The 15,380-nt window shown below is 45.1% G+C and overlaps 1 protein-coding gene across 1 annotated transcript in view; it reads left to right on the forward strand.

Moving 5' to 3' along the window:
* Window positions 1-14,143, forward strand: part of GATA4 (GATA binding protein 4) — an 81,572-nt gene extending 67,429 nt beyond the window's left edge. The window contains exons 2-6 of the mRNA XM_006884888.1: window positions 469-635; window positions 2,232-2,357; window positions 7,094-7,181; window positions 8,893-9,038; window positions 13,691-14,143. Of these exons, the coding sequence (XP_006884950.1) occupies window positions 469-635; window positions 2,232-2,357; window positions 7,094-7,181; window positions 8,893-9,038; window positions 13,691-13,873 (710 nt within the window). The 3' untranslated portion in view covers window positions 13,874-14,143. The remainder of the gene's footprint in view (window positions 1-468; window positions 636-2,231; window positions 2,358-7,093; window positions 7,182-8,892; window positions 9,039-13,690) is intronic.
* Window positions 14,144-15,380: the final 1,237 nt, after the last annotated feature.

Below are 15,380 nucleotides of genomic sequence, written 5' to 3' on the forward strand. Positions count from 1 at the left end.
TTGTCTTGTAAGGAGGGAGGGCCCTGCTGTGCCTCTGGAGCTGAGACGTGAAAGTGTGCACTTGCCACCACAGCCTGCTGAGCCTGCTCTTAGGAGGCGATGCCAAACAGAAAAAGACTTGGCTGGCCAAGGGATTCTTGCATTCCTGGAAGAAATGGCATTATTTCTTTGTTTCTAGGTTCTGTGATGGGAAGCCCTGGTGGTGCAGTCCATAGGGAGCTGTACTGCTGACACAAAGGTGGCACCTTTCTGGTGGTTCCGAAGCCCTAGTGGTTCCATGGCAGGAAGAGGAATAATCTCTTCCTGTGCCATTTACAACCTCAGAAAACCTACTGGCGGGTTAGCTTTGGGTCAATTCTGACTTGACAGCAGTGAGTTTGAGTTTTGAGTGATTCTAAGATGAGAATTATCAGCATAGATGAAGAGTTAATCCTCTATCTTTTTCTCCCACTTCTTCTCACCCAATAGATATGTTTGACGACTTCTCAGAGGGCAGAGAATGTGTCAACTGTGGGGCCATGTCCACACCACTCTGGAGGCGGGACGGGACAGGGCACTACCTGTGCAACGCCTGTGGCCTCTATCACAAGATGAACGGCATCAACCGGCCCCTCATCAAGCCCCAGCGACGGCTGGTAAGAAAGTCCCTCAAGTTCCTTAAGTCCATTAGCCTGTAGAACAGCCACTCTTCTGTGGCTTCTTCCTAAAACTTGGTTCGGGACTTTTACCTTGAGGGGTTATCCGAAATGTTCTCATATTTGAGTTTTGAGATTCAGGCTACTTACACCTTAAAAGTAAGGTTTTGTGGTGGAATTCTTGCCTTTCGTACACAAGCTCTTGTTTCAGTTCCCATTAGTGCATCTCAAGTGGTGCCACCACTCATCTGTCAGCAGCGGTTTACATGTAATGTGAGGATGCAGACCAAGAGAGACCAGGAAGAAAGGCCTCATGAGCTATTGCTGAAAATCTGACTGGACTACAACCAATCATGGCACAGCACTACATAGTGGTTCCTTCCTATGTGCATGATGTCATCATTAGTCAAGAACTGACTTGGTGGCGGCTAATAACACAAAGACACATTTTAAAGTAAGGTGTAGATGAGGTGGGTTAATAGGGAAGAACATCCTCATTTTTCATACCTTTAAGATTAGCTTGAGTGGCAAGGATGTCTCAGATCATGTAATTCAACCCCTTAAATATATAGAAGTGGAAACTGAGGCTTCAGAAAGGTAAAGAAATCAGGATGTGAGCTATGGAAGCACAGTCCAGGATTCCTGGTTTCCAACCCAGGATTGTCTTTTGTGTCTCTCACATTCGCATCTACTGTAAGACCAACTTACAGCACGACTCCTTGACCCCTGGGAGCTCTGGTGGCCTAGTGAGTAAGGAGTTTGTTTCCCTGCCAACCAAAGTCAAGGCAGTTCAATCCCACCAGCTGCTCCTCGGGAGAAAGATGAGCCGTCTGATCCTGTGCAATTCCAGGGTCTGAAAACCGGCTGGAGAGGCAGCAGTGCAGTGAGTTGGTTCAGCCTCCGTGGCAGTAAGGGTTTTGTTTTTTCTTAAAGGGTGGAGCAGAGCTGTCCCAGAGGCTATTATTGACCTTGTTTTCAGTTGATAAAACTGGAAACGCAGAGAGGTTGAGCAGGCTGTGTAGGACCCTGTAGTGGGTGAAGAGCCTGATTTTTTATTCCTGGTTGAGTGCTCTTTTCAAAAATAATGTGAGTTTGATCACCACTAGGTAGCTTATATGAATATAACCCTGCTTCTTCCCTTTCCTGTGAGTCCAAGGCCCTTCCCAGACCTTGATGATACTTAAATATAACGGTTCTCCACCCACCACCCTTATCTGGCACCTTGGAGTATCTGTGAAGCCAAAGTTAACTGCACTTTTGAGAGGTTTTCTGCTAACAGCATATGTTTGCTTGACTATTCGTCTGAAGTCCAGTGACTAATAAGCGCTACAGTTAGCACTGGAAACCAGGTCTGCAGATTCACTCCTCTCTTTCAGAAGTCTCTGCTCTCCTTCACTCTAAGAGTGGAGAGCCTTAGCAATGAGAAAACCTGGCTCTGTAACTGGTCCTATCCTCTCACAGGGCTGTTAAGACTAACCTGTCCCCCCACGCCCCCCAATTCAGGACAGTCTAGCTCTCTGGCATTCTATGTGAAGTAGGAAAGTAGATAAAACAGCATTTGGCAGGATCTTGAAAGATTTGCTTCCTGTGTTGCAGTCTGCTTCCCGCCGAGTGGGCCTCTCTTGTGCCAACTGCCAGACCACCACCACCACTCTGTGGCGTCGCAACGCGGAGGGCGAGCCTGTGTGCAATGCCTGCGGCCTCTACATGAAGCTCCATGGGGTACGTAGATCCCACTTCTTCCACAAACGCCAGTTCCTACCAGGCCAGTGACCACCCTGATCATTTCCAATCACTCGGTTCTCACTTCTACTATTTCCTCTTTAGACTATAATTCATCCCTGACCCCATAACTTCTTAACAAATACCCTTAGATTTGGAAGTAGTTCACCAGACCTTTCTTTTGAGATACCTTTGGGTGGGCTTAAACTACTAACCACCCAGCTAGCATTTCATTTACCATTTGCCCCATCCAGGAGCTCTGAAGTTGAAATAGGAGACAAGTTCATGTCTTTCCTGCAATATTGCTTTTCTTTAGTATTTGCAGATGTGGTCTTAGTCCCACACAAACAAACAAGTACAAACCAGGGTCTCAAAGATGTGGCCTAAAAGAAGCCAGAGTGGGTAAGGCACAATATTTCAAAACATTAGAAGGATTTTCTTCAAAACAACTATAAGATATAATCTCAACCCAGACAGAATAGCAAAATTTAACAGAACAGCAAGCAACAAATGCTGGCAAGGTTGTGGAGAAACTAGAACCCTTATTCACTGTTGGTGGGAGTGTAAAATGGTGCAACCGCTGTGGAAGACGGTATGGCACTTTCTCAAAGAGTTGCAAATAGAGATACCATTTGACCCAGCAATTCCACTACTGGGAATATACCCCAAAGAGACCATAACTGCCATCCAAGCAGATATATGCACACCCATGTTTATCGCAGCTCTGTTCACAATAGCAACGAGTTGGAACAACCTAAGTGCCCATCAACAAATGAATAGATAGAGAAGCTGTGGTATATTCACACAATGGAATACTATGCTGCATTGAAAAACAAAGAACTCATGCAATATTATTCAAAATGGGTGACTCTGGAGGACATTATGCTGAGTGAAGTATCTCAGTCACAAAGGACAAAGACTGCATGGTGCCACTGTTGTAAAACAGCACTGATCTTGGGGTTGGGGAGAGACTGAGAAAGATGGGTTCAATAATGTGTACTGCATTGAAACAGATGAGGGAGAAAACTGTTTAAAAGGGATATGTGATTAGGTATTTTTGTCATGACAGGTATCTAGAGCGAAGGCTACATTGTGGAATGGACATGGGGGAGGGTTTGTAAAACAATGAAAGAATTTTACTTTTCCAAGAGGGTAGTGTACTAGGGGGGAGGGTTTGGAGGGAAGAAAAGTGCAACAATGAATGAATGTAAATCCAAAGTCTCTGTACATTTTTACTGACATTAATAATAAATTTAAATAAAACAAAAAAAATTTTTATTAAAAAGAAGGATTTTCTGCAGTCCTGCCCCCAAACACTTGTTAAGGCACCATTGAAGGAATTGTGGCAGCCACTGCTTGATCATGAGAGATCAAATGTCATAAAGTACTGCAAGGACAGTACACCGGCTCCTTGTGCAATGGCATGGTGAGGTTCCAAAGACCAGACCAACATGTGAAAACTGGGTTTATGTGAAAACAGGCTGACACATCACAAAATCAGACTGCAAATGCAATATAGCCATGTCAGTGGTATTGATTGCCTTCGAGTTGAGCATGACTCATAGTGATCCTATGAACAGAAGGCCTGAAGCTTTTCTATAACTATTGACATTTATCAAAGTTCATACAGTTTCTGGAGGCATGTTGTTTAGGAAGTGGCCTAGTGGCAAGAATCTGCCCTGTAATTCCAAAGGCACATTGTTTAAGGCCACCAGCTGGTCTGAAGATGGGCAGTCTTCTCCTGTGTGATTAACTGACTCTGAAAACCTGCTGGTGTGTCGGCTATAGTTCAGTTCCGACTCTGTGGTACACAACAACATGTCATTACTTTGTTGTTTGTTGTTGTTATGTGCCATCGAGTCGCTTGCGACTCATAGTGACCCTATGTACAAGAGCTCTAAATGCTGTTCTATCCTGTGCCAACCTAGCCATCTCAAACGCACTTATTCCCACCACTCCAGTCATAGAATCGATCCATCTCACCAAAGGTCTTCCTCTCCTTCGCCGCCCCTCCACTCTACCAAACATGATGTCCCTCTCCAAGGACCAGTCCCTCCTTGCAACATGCCCAAAATATGTCAGACGAAGCTTCAGAATCCTTGACTCAAGGGAACACTCTGGCTTCACCCTCTCCAGGACAAACCTGTTTGTTCTCCTAGCAGTCCATGGTATATGCAACACTCTTCTCCAGCACCATAGCTCAAAGGCATCAATCCTTTCTATCAACCCTATTCACTGTCATTACTTAATGTAAGAATCAAAGCATCACACAACTGCCAAACCTTGATTCTGAGAATCATGGCCAAGCCTTACATTAACTATCATGTCCAGTGTCACGCTCACCTTCCCAGATGCAGTATTATTGCCAGACGTAGGTGGTTAATACAGAGCTCTGGTAGTATAGTGGTAAGAATCTGCTCTGTAAACACAAAGGCGTGTGGTTCAAATCCATTCAAATCCACCAGCTGGTCTGTGGGAGAAGCGTGGATGGGCAATCTCCTCCCATGTGATGACTGCTTCTGAAAACCCACTGGAGAATCGGCTAGGTAGGTTCCAACCCTATGGCACACAATCCAGTAGTAGGCAGTTAATGTGCAAAAGGGTTAGTTAGTAGATTTTTAATTTTAGTAAATGCAAAATCCAGACTACCGAAGAGCAACAATGTCATTCTAAAGACTGAGGTGTGCCATGATCCAGGCCATGATCTTCACAATTACTTGCTATGCATCAGAAAGCTGGACAATAACTAGGGATGATAGAAGGAGAATTGATGCCTTTAAGCTGTGGTGCTGGAGAAGAGTTTTGAATATACCATGTACTTCCAGGAGAACAAACAGGTTTGTCCTGGAGAGGATGAAACCAGGCTGCTCCTTGGAGGCAGGGATTCTGAAGCTCTGTCTGACATACTTTTGGCATGTTGCAAGGAAGGATCAGTCCTTGGAGAGGGACATTATGCTTGGGAGGATGTAAGGATAGTTCAAGAGAGGAAGACCCTGGATAAAATACATTGACCCAGTTACTGGGGAAATGGGGGTAGGTGTGAGAGACAACAAAGTTGTTTCAGGATAGAGCAGGTTTCAGGGCTCTTGTACATAGGGTCGCTTTGAGTCGCAAGCAACTCGATGGCACATAACCAAGATTTCAGTTTCTCGGAGAAGTCTTCCTTGATAGCTTCATGTGCTGCTTCCTTTTCTGTTTCTTCTTTGTTCTTCCATTACACCTCCTATAGCCTGGTAATTTTCTGCTTGACTATCTTTTTCACCTAACCTGCAGTCCTTGAGGGGAAGGAATTATGGTTTTGATTCTTTATTTCATCAAGGTATATTATAATAACCTGTTTATGATAGTTAATAATATTATGTCTATAATAGGTGCTCAATATTTTTGTTGTTGTTATGTGCCGTCAAGTCGCTTGCAACTCATAGTGACCCTATGTACAACAGCCCTAAACTCTGCTCTATCCTGTGCCAATCACAAAGCCTCCAACATACCCATCCCGATCACCCCAGTCACTGAGTAAATGTACCTCACAGAGGGCCTTCCCCTCCTGTGCCGTCCCTCCTCCCTCCCAAGCTTGATTTCCTTCTCCGAGGACCTGTCCCTCCTTACAACATGTCCAAAGTATGTCAGACGAAGCCTCAGAATCCTTGCCTCCATGGAGCCACCCGGTTTAACCCTCTGTAGGATCGCTATGAGTCGCAAGCGACTCGACGGCACATAACAACAACAACAACAAGATTCATCAACAACCTGCATGCAGATGAAAGAACCTTATTTCCTGAAAATGAGGAGGGCCTCAAGCAGTTGTTGCAGAGGATCACAGACTGTAGTTTGCCATATGGATTGAAGCTCAACATCAAGAAAATGAAGATTCTCACCACGCAGCCTATTGGCAACATCAAGATAGATGGAGAAGAAATTAATATTATTAACAATTTCAGCTTGCTCAGTTCCATAATCAACACCCCTTTTTAAAAAAAAATTGTTTTTTGTGTGTGTACTGTCAAATCTGACTGGTACAGGAGGAGATTGCCCCTCCTTTTCCAGCAGAGCATCTGGTGGATTCAAACGGCGTGCCTCTGGAATTGCGGTGCAGCTTCTTGCCACTAGGCTACGAGAGCTCCCTAATCAACACTTTTAAAACCAGCAGTCAGGAAATCAAGACGAATTGCATTAGGAAAATCTGCTGTCATGGACCTCGCCAGAGTGCTGAAGAGAAAAGATGTCAGACTAAGGTGTGCCTGATCCAGGCCCTTGTCTTCACAATTCCTTGTTATGCATCAGAGAGCTGGACAGTGACCAAGGATAACAGAAGAATTGATGCCTTTGAGTGTGGTCCTGGAGTAGAGTGTAGAACATACCGTGGACTGCCAATAGAACTAACAGGTCTGTCCTGGAGAGGGTGAAACCAAGCTGCTCCTTGGAAGCAAGGGTTTTGAGGCTTCAACTCATACTTTGGGTATGTAGCCAGGAGGGACCAGTCTTTGGAGAAGCATATCATGCTTGGACAGTATAGGAGAGGAAGACCTTGGATGAGATGGATTGACATAAAAACTGGGGTAATGAGAGTAAATGTATCAAAGACAGTGAGATTGGCTCAAGGTAGAGCAAGGTTCAGAGCTATTGTGCATAGTATTGCTATGAGTTGTAGTTGACTTGATGGCACATAACAACAGCAGCATAGCAGAGTATGTACAAATGGAAAATCATATACATATCATCTTGTAACTTTCTAGGTCCCCAGGCCTCTTGCAATGAGAAAAGAAGGAATTCAAACCAGAAAACGGAAGCCCAAGAACCTTAATAAATCTAAACCACCAACAGGTGAGGAAATTACATGTGGGTGACTGTATGAATAATTCAGTAGTGGTGTGTGTGTGTGTGCACGTGCGCGCGCATACCTGGATTGTGTCTTGGCTTTGATGGGCCACCTCAGACTGCCACAGACCTTTGTGCATAACTTTATTCACCCCAAGTTTTCAGGACAGGCTAATAAAAAAGTATCAGCACCATATGACATACTGGCTTTTGAATTAGGCTCGACTCACTTTGTGGCTTGATTACTGTCACTTACAGTGAGCTACCTGAGCTAGCTGGCATCTTTAAGGAAAGAAACACCCCCCTCTCCCCCGCCCAGTTCAGTTCCTCTCAGTTCACCTTAAGTTTATGGGAGTCTTTGAATATAGGGTCACATTAGATATCTCCACAACAAATCTGTAATCCAACGTAGAGTTAACATAATTTCTTTGTACTTTAGGAGACCCTGGGTAGTGCAAATAGTGCAAACGTTGTACTACTATCAGGAAAGTTGGCCGTTTGAACCCACCCAGAGGTTCCTCAGAAGACAGGCTTGGTGATCTGCTTCTGAGAGGTCACCGCCTTGAAAACCCTAATGAGCAGGCAGTTCTATGGGTTGCCGTGAGTTGTAATTGACTCAGTGACAGCTCATAATCCTTTTCACTTCAGAAGCCTCTTCATCAGCATTAGATCAGCAATCTTCATGAGAGCACCATGAGACCCAGTTTCTTACGCCCATTTTACTGAGCAAACTGAGGGCTGGAGAATACAAACGACTTAACCAAAGCCACACAGCTGTTAATGGGTGGAGCTAAAGTACAGGTGTTGGGACTTTAGGGTTAATAATCTCTTCAGATACCACTCTACTTTCTTAATTTCTAGACTGAGAATGAGGACTACTCATGTCCACAGTGAAGAGCATTGTTTATAGCTACCAAACGAAAATTTTTTACTGGCTAATGCTACAGTTGTAAGGAAAAGAAATTAGTTGATCTGCTGGAAAGTTTCTCTCCTAATCTAAGATGTGACAGAACTAGATAGATCGCGCCCTTCCACGGAGGAGAGCATGGCCTACATTTTTCTCATTTAGGCATCACAGTGACTTACTCTTTCTGGCACCTGCACGTCTTAGTCAAACCATCAGGGTCTCCCTATTTCCATACCGTGCTGTTATGACAGCATGTTCCTTGGGGTAACCTCATTTCTTTAGATGTACTCACAGGGCAAGTGGCATTAGCATGCTTCAGATCCACAACCCTGTCTCCAAAATTCCATATCGATAAAGTGAGATTCAGCAGCAATGCTTAATCTGTGAACAGATAGGAGACTGTTGTATAGCCTTGATTTATTTCATTTAGTGTGAGTACTCATGTGTTTTGCTATAGAAATATTAATACATTACATTATGGAACAGATTCTCAGATCCTACTGGCTGGATAATGTGACCTAAAGCATTTGCACATTAAAAATCTAAAAAGTTTTTAATCTCTAAACACATATTTCACGTTTCCTTAAAGGTTTGGGGAAATGTTTGGTGACCCCACCATTTGAACAAATCTCTTTGAAATTCTAGTAGTTCTGGCCCATTTTGAGAACTGCCCTGATGAAGAACCCTTGCTTCACTCCCCAAAAGATTGTAAATAAAGCCATTAGTAAGGTTCTATGTAGGCTGTCTCAAAGGACTGCCATGCGTTTGTCTCTGCCCCAGTCCTGCTGTCCTGACTCTGCCTTGTTCCAGGTCCTTCGGGCAGTGAGAGCCTTCCTCCCACCAGCAGCGCTTCCAGCACCTCCAACGCCACCAGCAGCAGCAGTGAAGAGATGCGTCCCATCAAGACAGAGCCTGGGCTCTCATCTCACTATGGGCACACTAGCCCGATGTCCCAGGTATGCCCATTGGGATGAAGTAGCGGGATCCCCAAGTAGGGTGGTGGCTGTTGCTAAGCCGTGACCCTAGGAACAGCACATCTGAACCGAGCCCTGACCTGCAGCATCCTCATGATTTGCCATCTTTCTCAAGCCCTTTGTTGTCACAGTGTTGATGCTTCTTGGTAAGGGTCTCCCACTTTCGAGTAGGATTGTTGTTGTTCTGTCGAGTCAGAGCTGTTTCCTAGCTGAGCCTCACACAGGAGAAGATTGCCCAGCCTTGTCCCTCACAGCAAGTGGTGGATTCGAAATGCCTACTTTGGTTTAGCAGCACAACTCCATCCACACTAGCACACCAGAGCTCCCTGGGAGTGGGGCTGTTTTTGTGTGCCATCGAGTTGACTACAACTCATACTGACCCTATGGACAAAGGCTCTGCACTCATCTCCACCAGGCTCAAGCCCATTGGTGTAGGCACTGTGTTAACCCATCTTGTTGAGAGTCTTCCCCTCCCTCATTGATGTCCACTTTTCCAAGCATGATGTCCTTTTCCAAGGACTGGCCTCCAAGAAGCACCCTGGCAGCACCTTTTCCAATATTTGATTTTGCATTTGGCAGTCCATGGGATATTCAGCGTTCTTCTCCAAGTCTACAACCCAAAGACATTGAGTCTTCTTGTTGAAAATATTGTGGTTTGGATCAGGTACACTTGGGTGAGGTTGTGGTGGTTGTTGTGTACCATCAAGTTGGAACCAACCCAAAACTAACTCTCTTGTGGGTTTTCAGAAGTTAGAGAAGGAGATTGCCCATATTTCTTCCAGGGATCTGCTGGTGGATTTGAACTGTGATCTTTGCCTTGACATTGCAGTTCCCTACCACTAAGCCACCAGAGCTCCCTGAGTGGGTTTGTTGTTGTTATTATGTGCTGTAGAGAAAGCAAATCTGTGAGCAGTGATTCTGATCATTGCTGCATCCTGAGCCAACGTCACCATCTCTGGCACAGATGAGTCCATTGCCACAGTCACTGTGTCAGTCCGTCTTATTCAGGGTCTTCCTCTTTTGCACTGCCCTTCTACCGTTCCAAGCATGATGTCTTTCTCCAAGGACTGGCCCCTTCTGGCCAAAGTACATGACACAGAGTTTCAAAATCCTTACCTTCAAGGAGCAACCTGGTTTTGCCCTTGTTTTGCCTTATTTGACCTGTCTATTCTCCTGGCAGTCCATGGCATAAGTAGGGTAGTATACTCAATATAGGTGGGTTTGCTCCATGTAGCTCTGCCAGGACTCCAGCAAGTGGCAGGTTCTGAGTTGCACCAGCTGGATTAAAAATACCCAGCCGCAAAGCTATTCAGTGCATTGATGCTTCACCTGCACTTGCGGGCTGTCTACACAAGGGTATTTTATCAAACTAAGGAGCTCCACTGCCAAGCCAAAGGCCTGTGGTTCAATTCCACCAGTTGCTCTGAAAGATAAAGATGGGCAGTCTTCTATTGTACAATTTACTGCCTCTGAAAATCCATTGAAGCATCAGCTGTCACTTTTGACTTGTCAGTACTAAACAACATATATTCAGTAGTACTGAACAACATATATTTAGTAGAGATCTATATTTGTTCCCATTCTAAAAAAAGGTGACCCAACCGAGTGCGGAAACTACAGAACAATATCATTGATTTCACATGCAAGCAAGATTCTACTGAAGATTATCCAAAAACAACTGGAGCAGCACATCAGCAGAGAACTGCCGGAAGTCCAGGCTGCGTTTAGAAGGGGTCGTGGTACTAGGGATATTGTAGCTGATGTTAGATGGATCTTAGCTGAAAGCAGGGAATACCAGAAGAATGTCTATCTGTGATTCATTGTTAATGCAAAGGCGTTTGACTGTGTGGATCATAACAAACTGTGGCTGACTCTGAGAAGAATGGGAATCCCAGAACATTAAATCATGCTAATGTGAAACCTATACTTGGACCAAGAGGCAGTCGTTAGAACAGAGCAAGGTAACACCGCATGGTTCAAAATTGGGAAGGGTGTACGCCAGGGATGTGTCCTGTCTCTGTACCTTTTCAACCTGTATGCAGAGCAGATTATTTGAGAAGCCGGGCTCTATGAGGAGAAGTGTGGCATCAGGATTAATGGAAGATCTATTAACAATCTGCGTTATGCAGATGACACAACCCTGCTTGCCGAAACTGAGGAGGACCTCATGCACTTGCTGCAGAGGGTCAAGGACTGCAGCCTTCAGTATGGACTGAGGCTCAATGTCAAGAAGACAAAGATTCTAACCACTGGACCAATTGGTAGCATCAGGATGGATGGTGAAGAGATTGAGATTGTTCACAGCTTCAGTTTGCTTGGCTCCACGGTCAACACTCTTGGCACCAGCAGCCAGGAAATCAAAAAACGTATTGCGATGGGAAAGTCTGCTGTTCGGAACCTCTCTAAAGTACTCAAGAGCACCGGTGTCTCTTTGGAGACTAAGGTGCGCCTGATACAGGCCATGGTCTTTGCAATCACTTGTTTTGCATCAGAGAGTTGGACAATGACTAGGGAAGATAGAAGGAGAATTGATGCCTTTGAGCTGTGGTGCTAGAGAAAAGTATTGAATGTACCATGGACTGCCAAGAAAACAAAGATTCATCCTGGAGAGGGTTAAACCAGGCTACTCCTTTTAGCCAAGGATTCTGGGGCTTCGTCTGACATACTTTGGACATGTTGTAAGGAGAGACAGGTCTTTGGAGAGAGACATCATGCTTGGTAAGGAGGAGGGACAGCGCAGGAGGCAAAGACCCTCTATGAGGTGGATTGATTCAGTGACTGGGGTAATCGGGATGGGTGTGTCAGAGGCCATGTGATTGGCATAGGATAGAGCAGAGTTTAGGGCTGTTGTACATAGGATCGCTGTGAGTCGCAAACGACTCGACGGCACATAACAACAACAACAACAACTCTATACCAATCTCCTTTGAGTACTCAGGCGAGGGAGATCAGGGTGGCACATTGTATTATGAGGGGCAGAAAGCACACAACCACAACCTGAATCAGATTGTGTGTGTTGGGGTTGGGGAGACTGAGGTAGAGCTATAGGAAGGCAGTAGGAGGCAGAAGGTGGAGATCTCTAGGCAAGTCTATCCTTCTGAGTAAGGGGTGGTTTGATCTTGGCCTTGAAGGATAGTTAAGAGTTTTAACAGGACATAATAAGGAAGAAGAACCCTTCTGTCAAGAGTTGAGGTTTGAAGACTTGCAGAGGGCAGGTGGGTGGGGGGTGGGTTGGGACTGGTGAAGGGGGCAGGGTGGGTGGGTAGGTGGATTAGGGGACTACTGAAGAGGTTATAAGGAGGATGCTGGGTTTTTATTTTGGGGTGGTTTTTTTTTTTTACCATAATTTCATTTTGCTGCTGATATTCTCAGCAAAACATAAACCAGCCTCACAGTTTCTACATGTGCAATTCAGTGACATGGAATACATGTTTCAAATTGTACATCCAGTCTCACCCTCCTGTTCCAAGTTGTTTCTCCTTGATTATTGTAAACTTGTGGCCCACTTAGGTTCCTGTGTAATCTTCAAGAGTTGCTATTGCCAGTTTGACCCCCTATAAAGAATAGATCTTGTTTGTTTGTTTGTTGTTGTTGTTATTGTGTACTATCAAATTGGATCTGACTGGCACAGAAGGAGATTGTCCCTCCTCCAGCGGAGCATCTGGTATATTCAAACCACATGTCTCCAGGATTGCAGTGCAGTCTCTTGCCACTAGGCCACCAGAGCTCCCTTAAATAATAGATCTTAAAATAGCACAGTGCTGAATGCAGACATTCTTTATTAGTTAAATGAAGCCATTAAGTGATTTTAATAAAATTTCAGGGAGTATTTTTTTGTTTCATATTTTTCAAGATTATCTGAGTTTAAAGGTTCATCCAAATTCCATGGCTCCACAATGTAAAGATTCCCTGAAAATGGAAAACTTTTTCCTGTATGTTCCCCCTTTTGATCAACATTGTTCTATAGCATCTCTAATCAAAATTTTCAGTAATTGTAGATGTTTACCATCCAGTTCTTCTGGGCCTCAGGGAAAGGGAAGCAAGATATCATTTCAATGAGTGATATTGGTGGGCAGTTTTCCTACATAGGCTCAAAGGCTGCAGTAGCAGTAACTTAATTTCCTTCTTGCAGATAATATGGAGGTATCCCTGCTCCACTATCCCTTCCTTCTGTGGTTCCTTCCCAAGCTTTATCATAGTCTCCTGTATTGGCCCACTCTGATTTCTTCTGCATTCACATGGGTTTTGCTATAGATATGAATAGGAAGTTGGCCTTTTAGAATGAGGAAACCCAGGAGCTTCTTTTGGTGGGAAGAAAGGGCTGTCTGTTTCAAAGTGGAGAATTGATGGTGATAGGACACAAGGTCTCTTGTACCTATGAGACATTTCAGAATAGTCACCTGGTGGTGCAAACCTGCTGGATCACAGCCCTGTTTGTGTGTTGTATACCAGAAATAGCTGATGGATCGCTCAGATACTTTGCTTCCAAGAACACAGGAGAGTTAAGAAAAACAAACACTCCTTGGTCCTTTGCCCTGCCTTTATCCTTTGACAATGAGGTCTCTCATCCCTTTTTAGGGCTGCCCTCTTTAATCAAAAGCCTTCACATCTCTCTTTTTCTTTTTTGCTTTCAGACATTCTCAGTCAGTGCCATGTCTGGCCATGGACCTTCCATCCACCCAGTCCTCTCGGCTCTGAAGCTCTCCCCACAAGGATATGCCTCTTCTGTTAGCCAGTCACCGCAGGCCAGCTCCAAGCAGGACTCTTGGAATAGCCTAGTCTTGGCTGACAGTCATGGGGACATAATCACTGCCTAATCACACCTCCTTCTCTCCTCAAATTCCTGCACAGACTTGGGTCTGGGAGGACAGCAGAGACTAAGGCTGCAGGCCCTCCACGGCCAGCCTCCTCTGTCTGGGAATGACTCCAGAAGAACAATCAAGAAGAAACTTGAAGTCTATGATTTGGTTAGGGGCAGGGGATGTGGAACTTATCAGATACTTTTCAAGGTTGGGGAACTGGAAAGAGACTGGACTCTGATACAGAAGAGCCTTACCCTTCATCAAGAGCACACAAAGTCTCTTCTGTATAGTTAGAGACTCCTTTTCTCATTCTCTTCTCTGCCCATCCCACTATTAGAGACAATTGTCCTCTACCTGTCTCCTGTGGCCTACAATTGTTGTGTGCTGAGTCAATTCTGACTCAGCTGTTCTGTAAGGTGGGTAGACATGCCTCATAGGGTTTCCTAGGCTGTAATTTTTAGGGGAGTAGGCTGCTTGTTGTTTTCTCCCACAGAGCTGCCAATGAGTTTGAACTACTAACCTTTTGGTTAGCGGGCAAGCTCTTAACCACTTTGTCACCAGGGCTTCTTATGGCCCAAGATAGTGGTTTTTAAATTATGCTCTCAGCACTGGGGACCTGAGGCAGGGGTAGTGAGTACAGGGTCCATAGAACCCTGTTCCAGTCTGAAAAAGAGCATGAATTCTGCATGCAGTAGATCCCTATGGGTGACCCCTGCTGTTGTCCAACACTCCCCTTGAGGCCTGGCACATCCTGGCATCCTCAGTACAAGACTGAGTTAAAAAATACTGGGTGTAATGTCTATGTTACTGAACATTTCTTAGGGAGATGGAGAGAGTTCTTCCATCCACCACACAGTATAGTTTCCTCTGAATCTCAACTGAGCAGCTTGGCCTCCCCAAAAGTCCTTTCCCCTGCTAATGGCCTCATCCTTTAGTTCCTGCTTTTCACTCCCAAGGCCTCTTAAGAGAAAAATTTTTCCTTCTGTTCTGCATGATTGAGCTCTGTTCTCAGTATGTACGGGTTTCTCCCTCTACAAAACAAGAGCTCTGCAGTTAGCCTACCAGCAACCACCTCATCCCTACCTGCCCCACCCAAATCCTTCATGTACCCCATCACACACAGAAGGGGTTCTGAGTAAGAACAAAACTGTTCCGCTGCTAACGCGAGTTTGACAGACACTCAGAGAAGACTTGAGAGAATGTCTGGTGGACTGGTCTCCCTGGCCGGGGCCAGCACGGTTCCCAGAAGCCCGGGGCTATTGGAGTCTGGCTCACCTGTTCTCTGAAATGCGGGTGCTGCACATTTTCCTCTGGAGCTTTGCCTCTTGGTCAGACAAAGGGAAGGGCAGGAAACACCTAGACCTGCATCTTTTCCCCAGGGAAACTGTCCAGAAGGTGAAAAGCCAGAGATTCAAAACATAAATTAGAGACAAGCAAAGCAAAACAGAACTCCTGGAAAGAAGATTATCCAGGAGGAAGAACACTGAGGGCTGGCCTTGAGGACGTCTCCTGCTCTGAGTGG

This window comes from Elephantulus edwardii, unplaced genomic scaffold (genome assembly GCF_000299155.1).
Source record: "Elephantulus edwardii isolate Elephantulus edwardi_28Jun2011 unplaced genomic scaffold, EleEdw1.0 scaffold00038, whole genome shotgun sequence".
Taxonomy (NCBI): domain Eukaryota; kingdom Metazoa; phylum Chordata; class Mammalia; order Macroscelidea; family Macroscelididae; genus Elephantulus; species Elephantulus edwardii.